Raw genomic sequence first — 16,647 nt, 5'->3', positions numbered from 1 at the left:
ACGGCAGGAGCCCGTCCCGGGAGCCGTGGTTGGGGAGCTCCCTGGGGGAAGCCTTGGTTTCCCCTCCTCGCTGTGGCTGCTCTTGTCTTTTGCCCCCCAGGGACTGCCTTTTCCCTTGGGCACAGGCAGCACCTCTCAGCCACAGTTGGCTCCGCTGCTGGACTTTCCTTTGGAAATGGCAGGTGTGCCCCAGCTGGTCTGCCTTCTTGCTGGAGCTTGTCTTCCTCACCAGAACCACGTTTCCTACCTCAGTTTCTAACGAGCAGAGAGCAGCCCTGAACTGTGGCCTTCTGAGCCACTGCGTGAGCGCCGGCTCTACCTAGGCCGGTGAAGTCATCCCACATGTCTCTGAAGAATTCTGGAAGAGGACGAACAGAAATGTCCAGTGTGAAAAATGCTGTAGCAGAGATTCGTCGGAAGAGCCAGGACCCTGGAGAAGTCGCCCTGCCTGGGGACACGGACCCAGGAGAGGCGCTGCTGTTGTCGGCTGGAAGGAACAGTCTGTGCAGCTCCAAGATGGGGCGCATGCCACATCTTAGGGGACCGGCCTGCTGTCTCGCTTGCCTAGGAGTTGAGGGTCACATCAAGCAAGACTTGTGGATACTAAGATGTAAAGGGCCTCGGGAGCTCCGGAGAGCTTGGAGATCGAGTGGAGGTTTTCGACGTGATGGGATTTTTGAGACTTGTTGAGACAGCGGTGCCGAGTCCCCAGACACTTAGAGCTTGGCCCCGGTCCTCCTTCCCAGGGCCGGCGAGTCTTTGTTACTGTGGACTTGCTTCTGCCACCGCAGTTCTATTTCCAGCAAACTGACAAGTCTGTAAACACCTGTTTTCCTCTGGCCGCAGAACAGTGTAGTTTGATTAGCAGCAGCCAGTGTGATCCGAAGAACAACCTGCTTCCTCGCGGCAGTCTCTTCCTCCAAGCCCTTCCCCTCTCATGGAAAGTCCCCGCTCCCAACCAGGATCGATTGCGTTCCATTTTTAGATCTGTGAAGTGTGCCAAGCTTTCTTCTTTCAACTTCTCATTCTGCCACCAGATTCCAGAATGAGAAGCCATCCATATCTCAGGTTTGGGGCAGGCTCACCCGCGGGGCTCCCAGGAGGGGCAGCTGACCGTCGGGAAGGTGGCCCCTCACCGCGACTCCAGGCGCGCCTTCCTGCCCCACGGCGCCGCAGTCCTGTCGGAGCATCCTCTCCAACAGGGTGCGGTGCGGGAACAACGCCTCGCCTCCCGCTCCCCGTCTGTGATGAATTTTGTGATCTTGCCTCTTCCCGTGCTTTCCCAATTCCCACTGTGCATCTTCCTCCCCTCCTGTTTTCTCTGGCGCTCACACCTGCCCAAGGTGGAGATAAGAGCTCCGATCCAACATAGCCTTACTTTTCTTTTGTTAAAGTCCTGGGGGTCTAATGACATTACTCATTTCCTGAGGCCCACTGCGGGCGGCAAGTGCTGTGCTGAAGGTCGTGCAGCTGCTATCTCAGTAATCTGTGTAACGCTGTACTTACTAGAAGGTGATGTTGACATTTTGGTATTATTTCCGTCTTACAGATCAGGAAAACAGACATGTTATCCGCTGCAGGCTGGCCAGTCAGGAAGGCCGGGGTTTGGTGCCGCTGGCGAGTGGGACTGGGCTTCGGAGGCCCGTGCAGTGCCAGCGTCAGGGCTCCCAGCGTGGCTGTGGACCTAAGCTAGCGCATGTGTTGCTCAGAGGGCTTCCCTCCACTTTGTCTCGAGTAAATCAGGATGCTAAATTTTAGGAACTGAAATACAGTGCATGTACAGAAAGGTCCGCCTTCACATGTTTGTAGCTCAGCTGCTTGGCACCAAGGGAGCCAGGCTTGTCGGCTGTCCCCGGACGAGGGACTGAGCAGGACTCACACTACGGAAGCACCTCTCGGAGGCCCCTCCCAGTCACCAGCGGTAACCTCCACCCTGGGCTGGGCACAGTGATGGATTTTTCTGGTGCCTGAGCGTGTGTCAAGGCACTCATTCTCTGCACAGTCTTTTGTGTTTGGCTTTATCCTGAATTCTGGTGTGAGGGATATTTATGGAGACTCTAGGCTCCCTTGCATAATCTGCACTTTTATCTTGCGTGGTTTCAATCACCCATGGTCAACTGCAGTCTGAAAGTGTTCCAATGCAAAAATAAATTAATCCCAGGATTTTAAAGTGTGTGCCATTCTGAGTATTATGATGAAGTCTTGTTCCATCCTGCCTGGCACGTGAAACTCCCCCTTGCCACAGTGTCCACGAGGTATGTGCTACCTGCCCTTAGTCACTTGGTAGCTGCCTCAGCGATCAGGTCAGCTGTTGTGGTATCGCAGTGTCCCCACATCACAAGAGGGGTGGTGCTGGTGGTGCAGACACAGTCCAGAGAAGCTCTGACGTGCTTCCCGTAGGCGAAAAGCGAAATGCTGTTTTTCTGAGAGGTAGTGATCACATTCACATAAACTTAATTAGTGTGCATTAGTAGAGTTCTGCTTTATTACTGATTGTTGGTAATCTCTTAACATTCCTTCACATGTCTTACATTTTATCCTAGGCATGTGTGTTCAGGGAAGAACATAGTAAGCACATACAGGGCTCTGTGCTCTGGCTTCTGGCATCTGCCAGGAGTTTGGAAATGTGTCTCTGTGGATAAGGGAGGAGGGCTGACTTATTCACTCTGTTTATGGATTTCCCTCCCTGGTTGCTTATACTTCCCCCAACGCCTCAAGACGTAGAAAAGGCAAGTTTCCTTCTGGGATTTCTCTGGCACGGTTATGAAGAGCCAGCAGTGTGATCTTTTCTTAGGCACGTTTGGTCTTTGTAGGTGAGTAAGTAATGCCCGGTGATCTGCTTTGCTGCTCTCATTCCTTGGCGCAGACCCCTCCTTGAGCCCCTTGGCCCTCTGCTCCACTTTGTTCATTTGACGAGGCTCTCCAGCCCCGCGGCAGCACCGCTTCCCGGGAGGCCCCCTGTGACTGATGTATTAACATCCACCCTGGCTTCCCCTGAGACAGACAGATGCTCGCGGCTTCTGGCAGCAGTTCACTGCTCTGCGAATCAATTTTAAATCGCCCCAGCACGCTGATCGCAGGCCTCCTGTGCTGTTGAGAGGAGAGGACACCCGGGAGAGGGTGAGTGTCTTCCAGAGACCAGTGCACACATCTCCGGCCCGCACTCTGGGCGACTATTTTAATCTGGAACATTCCAGCTTATAATAAGCAGGGCTCCAGTTGAAGCAAGATAAAATTTCCTTCCCCTGAAAATCGGGGATCACTGCAAGGGCTCCCGATGAGCCCTCTGCCTCACCTAGAGACACTCGCCTTGACCGGTGGTTTACAGAGGGCAGAACCCCACTCCATCGCTCACAGCGAGAGGGCTTCGGGAAGCCGGCTCTCCCCATCCTGACCGTCATTCCTACAGAGTGCGCGTAACCCAGTGGTTTTGTTCTATGAAAACTCATTTGTCGTCCCTTCAGTCACCTGGGAAACTTGTTATTTTCACACTCGGTTCCTGGTACCTGTCTATAGGCTTTGTCCTGCCGCAGTTATTGAAAGCCCAGAGTTCTCGTAGAACGTGAGTAGACTTCAAGTGTGGCCCTGTCTTCAAGAGCAACCAAGTGGTATTTGGTTATAACCCCAGGTGCCCCGTGTTAAGGGCCATAGGGAACCTTCACCTCGCTGTGAGAGGGCGTGTGGACTTTGTAGATTGCTGAGAGCACCAGCGGATCCTGTGGGGTGAAAACCCGTGAGACTTAGCTAGACACTGTGGTGCTCGCCTGTAAGCGCAGGACCCAGGAGGCCGAGGCAGAGGGATCAAAGTTCAAGGCCAGCCTGAGTAACTTAGTGAGACTCTGCCTCTGCTTCAGAATAAAATAAAAAGGCCAGGGATTTAGCTCAGTGGTATAGTATTTGTCTAGCATGCATGAGACCCTGGGTTCAATCCTTCAGGTGTGTGTGTGTGTGTGTGTGTGTGTGTGTGTGTGTGTGCACGCACTTGTGTACACACACACACACACGAAGATATGTGGTGCTTTAGTGATGTGAGGGCTCTCAGGTAGACTGTTTCATGTACATATTTATTTCCCAGACCATTCTGTGTGGTTTCTTATTACGTGTGCTCACTTACTCAAATTAAGGGTAACAAATATTTGGGCCAAACAGATTTTCCAGGAGATAACAGATATCTAAAATTGTGTCCTATTATGTGTGCTCAGTTATTCAAATTAAGGCTAAACATTAAATATTTGGGCCAAACAGATTTTCCAGGAGGTAACAGATATCTAAGATCGAGACCTTGGGTTGGGAGGAGGGGAAGTTTGAAAGTCTTTATGTATTTGGTATCCGCATTTTCTTTCCAAGTTAACACAGGTGGATTTCAAATGCAGGCTAGTTGAGACTTGTTTTTTTTTTTTTTTTTTTTTTTTTTTTTAACCAGTTTTCAGTTTTGTGCCTGCTAATTTATTTCACAAAATTTGAGTTGGTATTAAGATGAAAATTGAAATTCGGTGTTAGCTCATGGTGTTTGCATATGTAGAGGTGTCGATGACAGGTTCCAGGAAGGGCCCGGATGGATGTCCCGGGGGCTCCTGGGAAGGAGGATGTTGTGTGCTTTATTTCTTCTTTATGGTGTGAACTTCTTGCTCTCCTAGGGCTACTCAGATACAGCAGGGAAGTAGTGATTTCCAACACAGAGCATGGAGTAAAAACATCCGCACTTCTGTTTCTACCATTCTCTAAGGTGTCTTTTTCTGGCGAATGTTTTATATTGTTCAAATATGTTATATCTTGGAGCTTAAAAATAATTTAGTTTATTGGAACTAAAAAAAAAGTGTCGAATTTTGGTATGGTAATAGATTTGTGCAGCTAGGTTCATTCTCTTTAACAGGGGAAGTCAGTAGCTTAAGTAACGTGGACACTTATTTTTGATCTCTGTAAGACACTGGCTCTGAGCAGCCCACAGCAGTGTATGGCCCTCAGTGTCACCGAGCCTGCACGTCCCATCTTTCTCTCTACCTCCCTCAGCACTTGATTTCCATCGCCAAAGTGACCTCACAGTCCAAAAGGGCTGCAGGAGCTCCAGTCATCTTGCTCTGCTCAGCGCAGGCAGTGGAAAGGAGAAAAAAAAAAGAGAGCAGGCATATCCTTGTCCTCTTTGTTTCTTCCTTCTTTCTCTCTTCTTTCTTTCTTTCTTTCTTTCTTTCTTTCTTTCTTTCTTTCTTTCTTTCTTTCTTTCTCCTTTCACTGGAGATTGAACCCAGGAACCTTCTACCTCTGAGCTACATCCACAGCCCTATTTTTTTTTTTTTAATTTCTTATTTTGAAACATGGTCTCACTAAGTTGCAAATGGCCTAAGTAGCTGAGACTGGCCAGGAACCTGCGGTCCCAAGTACTGGGATTACAAACGTGCGCTGGCACGCCTGGCGTACTTTGTTTTTGAGTGCAGTTTGAGATACACAGCAAAATTGAACAGAACGCAGAGTTCCTGTGTGACCCTCTTTCCCCTCCGACCTTCAGGTGAAGATCCTAAATTGCCACCCAGCAGCTCCCGACCCTCTCATAGGGTCAGGACGCAGGCCTGCCTGTAAGGTGGAGCGGGGAAGGGCAGTCTTTAGCTGGGGCCTTGCTGCCTTAAGTTAGATGGGTTGGTGATCAAGGTGGGCACGGAAGACTCTTGAATAGGAAACTAAAATATGGTCACATTCATCTCTTTAAAAAATCAGTCTTGGTGGCAACAGTGGTGTGCACCTGTAGTCCTAGCAGAGGTGGAAGGTCACCTGAGCCCAAGGCAACATACCAAGATCTGTCTGAAAAATTAAATCTCTGCCACAAAACCACTTGATGTAAGAGAATCTCCTTTTTTCTCTTGGTTATACTAAAATAAAATAAATTTGGGATCCAAGCCTTAAATTGATGAAAAGCTATTTTTTTTGTTGTTGTTGTTGCTGCTAAAATATAGTATTTACCAATTTATTATTTTTGTATACATATGTGTGAACGGGGGGGGGGGCTGGGGTTCTACCTCAGAGCTACACCCCCGGCCCTATTTTTTATTTTTTTTATTTTTTATTTTTTGGTACTGGGGATGGAACCCCGGGGCATTCTGCCTTCAAGCTACACCCCCAGCCCTGTTTTTCTTTATTTGAAACAGGGTCCTAATAAGTTGTGGAGGGCCTCATAAATCGCTGAGGCTGGCCACGACCTGCGATCTTCCTGTCTCAGCCTTCCAAGTACTGGGATTACAAGCGTGCACCACCACGCCTGGCTTATTGTTTATTTTGAAAAAATAAAATAGGGTCTTGCTAAGTGGCAGAGAGTCTCACTGAGTGCCGAGGCTGTCTTTGGACCGCTGATTCTCCTTTCTCAGCCTCCCAAGTACAAGGATAGCAGGTGGCGGCGCCATCGCCCTGGCTACGGTGCTGGGTATTAAGAGTATGTGAGGGCCTCATCTTAACCCAAAGGGATTATGGTATAAAACTAGGAAATCACAGTACTATACGAGATACTAGGAAATCACAGTACTATACGAGATACATGGGAGAAAGAGTTTTCTTTTAATTTGGAAGCACATTTTATGCTGGGGTTTGGTTATTCTAAAATGAATAACCATCATTTTTTAATCTTTGGTGGTGGTACTGGGGATGGAACCCTTCTCCGGGCTATACTCCCAGACCTATTTTATATTTTTATTTGGAAACAGGGTCTCTTAAACCAGCGCGGCTGGCTTCGAACCTGTGCAATCCTCCTGTCTGCCTCCCAAGCGCAGGGATTACAAGCGTATACCACCACGCCCGGCTTTAATCTTAATTTTAAATGGGATTCAGTATGGTTATCTTTTAACACCACCAATATTCTTGTCTTTTTCCTTCCTTCCTTCCTTCCTTCCTTCCTTCCTTCCTTGTGGTACTGGGAGTAGAACCCATTGGCTTTTTTACCACCAGGCTATACTCCTAGACCTATTTTATACTTTATTTGGAAACAGGGTCTCACTAAGTTGCTGAGAGCCTCACTTAGTAGCTGAGGTTAGCTTTGAACCTGTGCGATCCTCCTGTCTCAGCCTCCCAAGTGCTGGGATTACACCTGGTTTACCATTTCTTTATTGATATATTTGTTATTTGTTTGTTTGTTTTGTGGTACAGGGATTGAGCTCAGGGGCTTTCTACCTCTGAGCTACACCCCCAGCTTTTTTGTTAATTTCAATTTTTATTATTTTATTTTTTGTGGTACTGGGAGTAGAATCCAGGGACATTTATTCTTTTCATTTGAGACAGGTTCTCACTAAGTTGTGGAGGGCCTGGCCAAGTTGCTGAGGCTGGCTGAGAACCTATGATCCTCTGTCTCAGCCTCGCAAATACTGGGGTTGCAGGCGTGTGCCACCACGCCCAGCTGTTTATTTTAAATTTGTCCCATAAGTTTGGCTTTTGCTGGTGTGAATTTCAAGAGGGAAACCATTGTGGAGAAAGGTCTGCCCTAGGCAGGGCTGAGGCCACGGCTAATCCCTTCATGTTCGCTGGGTTTCCTCTCTCCAAAGTGCCTACTCCTTCCACGTCACCGCAGACGGCCAGATGCAGCCCGTGCCCTTTCCCCCTGACGCCCTCATCGGACCCGGAATCCCCCGCCACGCCCGCCAGATCAACACGCTCAACCACGGGGAGGTGGTGTGTGCAGTGACCATCAGCAACCCCACGAGGCACGTGTACACGGGCGGCAAGGGCTGCGTGAAGGTCTGGGACATCAGCCACCCTGGCAACAAGAGTCCCGTCTCTCAGCTCGACTGTCTGGTGAGTGAGCGGCCCTGGGGCACCGCGTAATTGCCCCTGGGGACTCAGAAGGCAACTGCATCCGGGCCTGGGTTTTATTCCTATTAGGAGGAGATGGAAGCCCCTCTGTTTCCGGTTAGCCGCTCAGCAACCCACCCCCGCCCTTAAGTGGGGTTTCATCTGTTGCTGTGGTTAGGGCCCAGCGCGGATGGATTTCTTTTTCTAACTGCTCTACAGCGGTTCACAGAAAGCTCTCCTTGTACCGTGAAAGCGGGTTTCCCCTGGACAGAGGAAGGCACAGCCAGGCCTGGACTCTGACCCGCAGCCCCGTCCGCTTTTCACTTCCGCGGCTCAGTGGGGGCCTCGTTATTAAGGGGGCCCTGGAAGAAGAGCTGCTTTGGTTTCACTGCCACAAGGTCATCGGGGAAGGGCTACAGGATGATACTGCGGAGACCCAGGGCCACAGTCAATAAGCCAGGAGCAATAGGAATGCTTTCCCGGGGCAGGTGAGCGCCTTCTCCCAGAGTCTGAGGAGACCAGTTTGCATTTTTTTTCTAGGACATAGAGCATGCTCCGGGCTCTAAAGTGTAACCCCAGGATCGACAGACCACACACCACTGGCCTTTGCACGCTACCTCCGAGCTGCCCCGCCGGCCCAGCTTGCCCTCTGCAATGGCAGATGGTGCAGTTTACCCTTACTGCCTGGAAGAGTAGGATTCCAGAGGCCGTGCTTCCAAAAAGCAGAGTAGCAGTGTTTTTAAGACAAAAAGATTTGGGCAGGGGGTAGTTATTAGTGTGGTTTAAAAAAAAAAAAAAGTCAAAGAACTTTAAAATTGTATTTCCTTTAATGAAATTTGTAATTCGGTGTAGCCCGATATTCTGTGGTAGTTAGGAGTATTCGCTTTGGAAGTTGTTTGATCCCTGAAAGACAGGGCCTGTTAGTGCGTCTCTTTGTAGCTCTGGAAGTGTGCCCCTCCTTGCATATGTGTTTGTCTCATGGAGAGGAGCCTTCTGACCAATTTCCTTAGACTGAGCAGGCTCGTGTGGGGCAACAGCTGCGTCCTAACTTGAGAAAGCAGTTCTGTTAAATTTTTAGATGAAGAATTTTTCTGGCAGATACACAATGAGTTTGTAGCTTCCAAAGAGTAATAATGGAAAGTGAAGAGATAAAAGAAGCCAGGCCAGGAGGCACACACCTGTAATCTCAGTACTTGGGAGGCTGACACAGGAAGAGATAGCAGGTTTGAGGCCAGTCTCGGCAACTTAGCAAGACCCTGTGTCAATAAAAAAGAAAAATAGGGCTGGGGTGTACCTCAGCGGTAGAATGCCCCTGGAATCCTCAGTGCCACCAAAAAAAAAAAAAAAAAAGAGGAAGGAAGGAAGGAAGGAAAAAAAGAGATAAAGGATTCATAGACCAGCTTTGAAAAATGGTTCTTCATAGAACTTCACATCGTATATGCAGTGTGAAACTATAATGTAACAATATAAGCATATTAAAGAAAAAAAGTCTATGCATTAGCTTCACCTGGGTGGTTTCAGGTCTGCCCGTGAACTGGCAAGGCGTCAGGAACAGCTGGCCGAGCTTTCCCACATGGCTGAGCAAGCCTGTGAGTTTTGTTTACTGTTTTGAAGGAGGCAGTGGCCGTTAGGCCCTGACCTTTACAACAGAAGAGTGGCCCTGAGATGCCAGTCTAGAGTAAAAACCCAGGCACAGGTACAGAACGCAGCGCTGCCATTGCGTGGTAATGCGTTATGACAATTGGATCCTGCTGATTTCACAGAACCGGGATAACTACATCCGTTCCTGTAAGCTGCTCCCTGACGGTTGCACTCTCATCGTCGGAGGGGAGGCCAGCACTCTGTCCATCTGGGACCTGGCGGCTCCAACCCCGCGCATCAAAGCAGAGTTGACGTCCTCGGCCCCCGCCTGCTACGCCCTGGCCATCAGCCCCGACTCCAAGGTCTGCTTCTCGTGCTGCAGCGACGGCAACATTGCCGTGTGGGACCTGCACAACCAGACCTTGGTGAGGTGAGCGCAGGTCGAGTTCTAAGGGAGGGCGCCCTCTGTGAGGGGGAGGTGAAATGTCACCTCTGCCCCTCACCTGCTCCCCGGGCTCCCGCCCGTGTATGAGAGGCCTGTGGTGCAAGAGGCTGGCTGCTGGGTGCTAGGGTGCAAAGCTGAGCTCTGTTGGCACCTGTGGGGGCTATAGCCCTGCCGCCCTGCCAGGGGCCACCAAGACTTTTAGCTTTTCCACACTGTCATTCTTCGGTGCATATAGACACACCAGACTTGGTTTTGCCAGGGAATGGCATAAAATGGGCTGCGTGCTGTAAAAAATGCCCTCCATTCTAGGGATGCTTTTGGCTTTGGCTAAGACCTTGTGCAAACAGGAGCTGAATGATGAAAGATAAGAGGAAAGTAAACAAAAGGATGTTAGAATAGAGAACAGTCCATGAAGCGAACCCTCAAAATGATTTGAAGAGACCCGTGTTTCCCAATGACCGTGTAAGGCACCCAGGTGTTCGGGGGTCATTCCCCTCGGGAGCGCACAGGGTCTGCCCAGCTTCCCAGAATCCTCCCTCCCAGTCCTGGCAGCTGCTGCGGCCCTGCGACCTGGGCCAGTGCTCACCCAGGAAGGCCTTTTAAAAGGAAGCGCCTACGACAGTCAGTAGTAAAGTCAAGGTGAGCCTGGCTCCTGTGACATTTCACCTCCACTCAGAAGCCATCTTGGTACGTGGCGCCTTTGAGGCTGGGGCGCAGGGGCGGGGCCCTCGGATGGCGCAGGCCGCGGGTGCAGAGGGCTGCCGAAGAAGGCATTGTGGGAGCCCGCTCTCTTCCAGCCTCCATGTTGAAATCCAGCAAGTGTCATTGAGCCGGGCCCTGTCCTTGCAGGAGAGAGGCTCTTGCTCCCTCTCCCCCTCCACCCAAGATATCACTTCAAGCACTTTTCAAACATCGCTCCATCTAAACCTCATAACTTGTGTGCTGCCGTTCTCCGTATTGTCTAAATGAGGAGCCTGAGGCTTATGGGCCTCGTCCGGGTCACACGTGGTGGGACGCCGTGGAGCCGCGGTCGGAGCCCGCACTCTCACTCTTGTCTGCGCTCTGAACCCGGCCCCCTTGAGCGAGGGCCTGTTAGGTAGAAGGGGCGAGGGTCTTACAAGCCTCTCGGTTGCCACTGACCATGGCGAGTGGCTGCTGTGTGACAGATCAATGGAAGTCCCCGGAACATCTCCCAGTCTCCTGTGACACGGCGTCGTGCACAGGGCAGGGCGAGGGGCGCCCCTCAGGCGCTGCAGTTAAGAAAGAGTGTTTTTAGCAAAGTCCAAGAGGTGAAGAGAAGTCAGGGCGGAGGGAGGGAAGAAGGAACTGCTGGGTGCTGGAGTACTGGGGACCCCGGGCAGCATCACAGTAGTAACAGGGTGGGGCCTCGTACCTGGCGGCGGGGGGTGGGCTGAGCTGGGCGGCGTCCTGAAGTGTACACACATCTTGGAATAACATGTGGGGGAAATTTATTGAAATAATGGCTCATATCTTGGCTCAGAATTTAGGCCGACAATGGCAGTCTCTGCTGCAGTTTAAAGTTGAGAGCTCTGTGGGAATGATGAGGCGTGGGGAATGGACGAATGAGAACGGGCCCTTGGTGATTCCTCGGGGGGTGAAATTCCCAGGTAGCCTTTGCTGGGTCTTGCCTGGTTCTGAAGGAGAGGCCTGGCCCTTCTGCTGCCAGCTCCCTGTCAGTGTGCAGAATGGAGACCCTGTGGGTCACTGCCATGCCCTGCGGACCACCAGCCCCCGTTACTCTCCCACTAGCCTCCCCTGTTGCCTCGCCCAGCATCTGTGCCCAGCAGGTGCCTGCTTCTGATTCACATTGGTGATACCTTTTTTTTTTTTTTTTTTTTTTTTTGCAGTATTGGGGATGGAACCCAGGGGCATTCTACCTCCGAGCTACACCCCCAACCCTATTTTTTATTCTGAAACAGGGTCTCACTGAGTTACAAAGGGCCTCACTAAGTAGCTGAGGCTGCCCGTGAACCACGATCATCCATTCTCAGGCTCCCAAATGCTGGGATTACAAGTGTACACCACCACGCCCAGCTGTAGTGATGTGTTTTGAACGCTGCATAAGCTTGCCCTGTGAGGAAAATATTGTGCTCAGCTTGGCCGGGTCTTGCAGAGGTACCCTCGGGTCTGCCTTGCCTTTTACCTTGTTTCTGCTCAGTGAGTCTGAGATCAGGACACCAGCATGACCCTTGGCATCCAGGAGTCCAGATTTCCTAATCCAGGGCTCTCGAAGTTAGTGAGGCCGAGCAAACAAACAGGCGAGCTCACTGCTGGCACCGAGGCCTTCGCCAGCTGGTCTCTGTCCCCACATGTGTAAGGCGTCCACTTGCTTCCCGGGAGCCAGCGCTCACCGTCGAAGGACAAGCCTTGATCCTTCCTTAAGGAGCACACGTGGGGCCCATGCCCGTGGTCCTTTGTCGTCTTTTACCCTTGAGGCCTGGGAGGAGTTTTGCTTCTAGTCAGGTTTATTCAAGAAGCTGTAGTAGCTCGTCTGACTTCTGGGTATCGACCTCCAGTGGCACCCCATTTGTTGAGCCCTTGGGTGGCGAAAAGAAACAAGATCTGCAGGTGTCGTTTCCCGTCCTCCTCGGGGGTAGGTTAGCTTGATCTTACACATGAGCAGACACTGACACGATGACACAGAGTCCAAAACTAACAACACAACAGTGTTTACCTTGAGCTCTGGCAGGAAATCATTATTCAATCTGGTTTGTTTTATCAGGCAATTCCAGGGCCACACAGACGGAGCCAGCTGTATTGACATTTCTAATGATGGCACGAAGCTCTGGACGGGTGGTTTGGACAACACGGTCCGGTCCTGGGACCTGCGCGAGGGCCGCCAGCTGCAGCAGCACGACTTCACCTCACAGGTGACCTGGCTTCTGCCTGCCCCGGCCTACGAGGCGGTGTGGGTGCGGCACCTTCCCTCCCCAGCATGACATCAGCCACACAGGCAGGTTAAGTTGAAATAACCAAGGAAAACAGGCACTCCAGCAAAACCCCAGAACTCGAGTGGTTCCCCAAGCCCTGCAGGCGAAGGCTTGTTACCTGCTTCATCTCCAGATGTGTTTGCTTAAGGAATTCACACAGTGAAGAGTATATAACGCAGTTTCCCTTCACTGTTTGGTGTGTTCTCTTCTTCCCATCTGACCCGATGATTTGATTACTGTTTCAATACAGCCTGAAGATCACGCAAGGATGGCCACTAGGAGCAGAAAAATCGCAGCAGCTCTGAAAGGTCATTCGTTTCCCTTGAATCAAGGGGCTTAAAAAACACAGTGGGCATGTCCACTTTATTACTTATCCCTTTAACAAGGGAATCATCGAGGTTGGCGAAATTTGTGGAAGGTTGAAGTGATACAGGACGGCAGCCCCAGGGGGTTATTGGGTTATGGAACGCCGTTAGATGCAGAGCGGCTGTCTCGGCTCACCGAGGGAGAGACGGTGGTCGCCACCTCTGAGTGCTTTTTGATGCCAGAATTTCTCTTTCCATCATTACTTGGCATGTATTTATTCTTTTTGTAATAAATGTATTTCAACTCAGAAAAGTAGGACAGAAACAGAAAGTACCTATATATTACTAATAAAGTTAATGCCCCTGTTGACATTTTGTTAACTTTTTTCGTAGTCTTCCCTGTTTCTTTTGTATATGTGTCTGTGCTACTAGAGATTAAACTGAGGGGTCCTCTCTCTCCAACCCAGTGCTGTGCTATTCATTCATTCATTTATTTATTTGTATTGGGGATTGAACGCAGAAGCTTTCTACCTCTAAGCTACACCCGCAGCCCAGTTTTTATTTATTATTTGGAAACAGGATCTTACTAGGTTATTGAGAGTCTCGCTAAGTTGCCAAGGCTGGCTTTGAACCTCTGAACCTCCTATCTCAGCCTCCCAAATACTGGAATTGTAGGCATGTGCCACCACACTTGGCTGTTTTCTTTCGGAAACAAGGTTTCTCTAAATCACCAACACTGGCCTCACCCTGCGATTTTTTGTCTCAGCCTCCCAGTACTGGGATTACAGGCCTGCTTCACCATGCCCAGTTTATTATTTAATTTTTGGAATGAGCTCACTATATTGCCAACACTGGCCTCAAACCTCTGATCCTCCTGTCTTGGCCCCCCAAGCCGTGGGACTGCAGCTGTGCTCCATTGAGTCTTCCTTGCTCTACCCTTCCCTGACATAAGTCGAATATTATTTTTGGTTCCCCCACCCTTTTTTAACTTCGAGCAAATCGCACATACATACGAGCACAGAAGATGTTCACTCCATCTGTAAGGACTGAGGACTGTCCTGCCCGTCAGCAGCTGTTGGTCCATGGCCATTCTTGTCTTGTCTGCCCTGTCTTCATCCCCAAGCACTGGATTATTTTAAAATAAATCTCAAACATCATAGCATTTTATCCAAAGTATTTCAGTTAATATCTTTCTTTCCTTTGTGGTAATAGGGATTGAACCCAGAGGCATTTTACCTCCAAGCTACCCACCCCCACCCCCACCCCAGCCCTTTTGATATTTTTTGTTTTGAAACAGGGTGATATTTTTTGTTTTGAAACAGGGTCTCTAGGTTGCTGAGCGTCTCAGGTTGCTAGGCTAGTCTTCAATTTGTGATCCTCCTGTCTCAGCCTCCCAAGTACTAGGATTACAGATGAGCGTTACCACGCCCAGCTGATAAGGACACTTCTTAAACACACAAACCATTACCCTTCTGTTTAAGAGTTGCGTAATTCCATTCATGGATGGAGTTGCAGTTTTTCCAGTTGTTCCATGAAGGTCGATGCTGCTTGGCTCATCTGGGCCGGGCCTCTTGTCCCACACACTTTCCTGCAGTCTAGGTTGTGCGTCCCCTGTTCCTGTCCCCCCATACCCCTTGATGCCCTTTCACTTCCTAAGTTTATTGAGGAAAATAACCAGGGGTCCTGTTCCGCTTCTTCCAGATCTTCTCCCTGGGCTACTGCCCCACGGGGGAGTGGCTGGCCGTGGGCATGGAGAGCAGCAACGTGGAAGTCCTGCATGTGAACAAGCCCGACAAGTACCAGCTGCACCTCCACGAGAGCTGCGTGCTCTCCCTCAAGTTTGCTTATTGTGGTGAGTTCAACTGAAAGGGAACTGGAGGCTGTTGATGGCCCGAATGGAAAATACTTATGAAAAAAATCTGGTTAGAGATCGATCCTATCTGGAAAAAAATGTTGTCCTCCAAGCAGCTGGGTGCGATCATTCTGTTTTAATATGTCCCTCAGAGCATAGCAACGTCTGGTTTGGTATGTTTTGCTAATTTGAGAAAAGTCAGCGGGCGACGAAACTGCCCAGTGCAAGGTTTGGATGCACGTTTGTTTTGAGTGGGAGTGCAGGGCTGTCGTTTCCACTTGTGGGTGGGGCTCTAGAAGAGAGGACAGGAACAACAGAAGTCACTATGACCTGGTCAGGAGGAGGAACCCTGGGTCAGAAAAGGGGACATTCAGCTGCACCCAGACTTTTTTTTATTTTTTATTTTTGGCTCTTTCTACTCTCCAGTGAGAATTGAGAGGGGAAAGTTTACGTGGATGCTGATCTCGTGCGCTGTGGGCGGTTATTCCAACAAAAGGATGATGGTGGATGGGTGGGTGGGTGGATGGTGGCTTGCACTTACTGTTCATATTCTTTATGTCATGAAACATGACTAGATTTTTACATTTATTTCTTCCTTTTCCCATTTTGTCATGAGGAGACTAGCCAAAATAGAACAATGCCCTTGACTCAATATCAGAATACCTGGTGTATGTTGGATATGTGCTACAAGTCATACATCTAGTGACTGATGATGCCAGTACCTCTGACCTCCCAGGATCATGTGGATAATTTACCAGAGAGCCTAGATTTAAAACCTCTGCCCAGAGCCAGGCGTGGTGGTGCAAACTTGTAATCCCAGGACTTGGGAGACTGAGACAGGAGGATTGCAGGCTCGAAGACAGCCTCAACAACTTAGTGAAACTCTCAGCAACCTAGTGAAACCCTGCTTCAAAACAAAAAATAAAAGGGGTTGGAGATGTAGCTTAGTAATGGAACGCTCCTGGGTTTTATCCCTAATACCCTCCCCTACACACACACACACACACACACACACAACTTTTTGATTAAATTGCAAATTTCTAAAAACATAGTAGGAATTTTAGTCTTGCTAAAACTGCATAATCCTTTGCTAATTGCAGGCAAGTGGTTTGTGAGTACTGGGAAAGACAACCTCCTCAATGCCTGGCGGACCCCCTATGGAGCCAGCATATTCCAGGTAGGGAGGCGTCCTGACCTGCAGTGGCAGCTTGGGAGGGAGCAGCGTATCCGCATCTGTTTCACGTTACACACGCGCCTGTTGTTTTCTCTTCCAGTCCAAAGAGTCCTCGTCGGTTCTTAGCTGTGACATCTCTGTGGATGATAAGTACATAGTCACTGGCTCAGGGGACAAGAAGGCGACCGTCTATGAAGTCATCTACTGAAAGCATTATGTGGTTTAACGTTTATAGTTGAATTGGGCCAAAACGTTTTGAATTTGTAGAAATAGAGAAGCTGTAACTCTTAAAAGAAAAACACATGAAAAACCTATTTCCAAACCTTGACACAAAACTACTTTGAGTCTACAAAGAGGAGGCTATGAGTTCATCAGCTGAAGGTCACCTGTCTACCTGCCACGACCAAACGGAGCACCGAGACCACACGGACGAGGAGCCGCGGCGCAGGACTGAGGGGCGGGACTGCAGCCCACTCGATCCTCTCTGGCACCTGTCGCCCGCACCTGCCCGTGTGACATCTCCTCTCTCCCTTGCAGTTCACCTCGCATTCTGTTCTTGTCACGCAGTGGTGTCT

General features: G+C 49.9%; 1 protein-coding gene across 5 annotated transcripts in view; it reads left to right on the top strand.

Annotated features, from left to right (window-relative positions):
* Positions 1-16,280, top strand: part of LOC308272683 (transducin-like enhancer protein 1) — a gene marked incomplete at both ends in the record, with an annotated part of 97,242 nt that extends 80,962 nt beyond the window's left edge. For all 5 annotated transcript variants that reach the window (XM_080709587.1, XM_080709585.1, XM_080709586.1 and 2 more), the window contains 6 exons: positions 7,518-7,767; positions 9,528-9,775; positions 12,534-12,681; positions 14,748-14,898; positions 15,999-16,075; positions 16,173-16,280. In XM_080709587.1, coding sequence (XP_080565713.1) covers positions 7,518-7,767; positions 9,528-9,775; positions 12,534-12,681; positions 14,748-14,898; positions 15,999-16,075; positions 16,173-16,280 — 982 coding nt within the window. The remainder of the gene's footprint in view (positions 1-7,517; positions 7,768-9,527; positions 9,776-12,533; positions 12,682-14,747; positions 14,899-15,998; positions 16,076-16,172) is intronic.
* Between the last annotated feature and the right edge of the window lie 367 nt (positions 16,281-16,647).

The sequence above is a fragment of the Muscardinus avellanarius genome, assembly GCF_963383645.1.
Source record: "Muscardinus avellanarius genome assembly, chromosome: 13".
Lineage (NCBI taxonomy): Eukaryota > Metazoa > Chordata > Mammalia > Rodentia > Gliridae > Muscardinus > Muscardinus avellanarius.
This window is presented reverse-complemented; position numbering and strand designations above follow the sequence as displayed.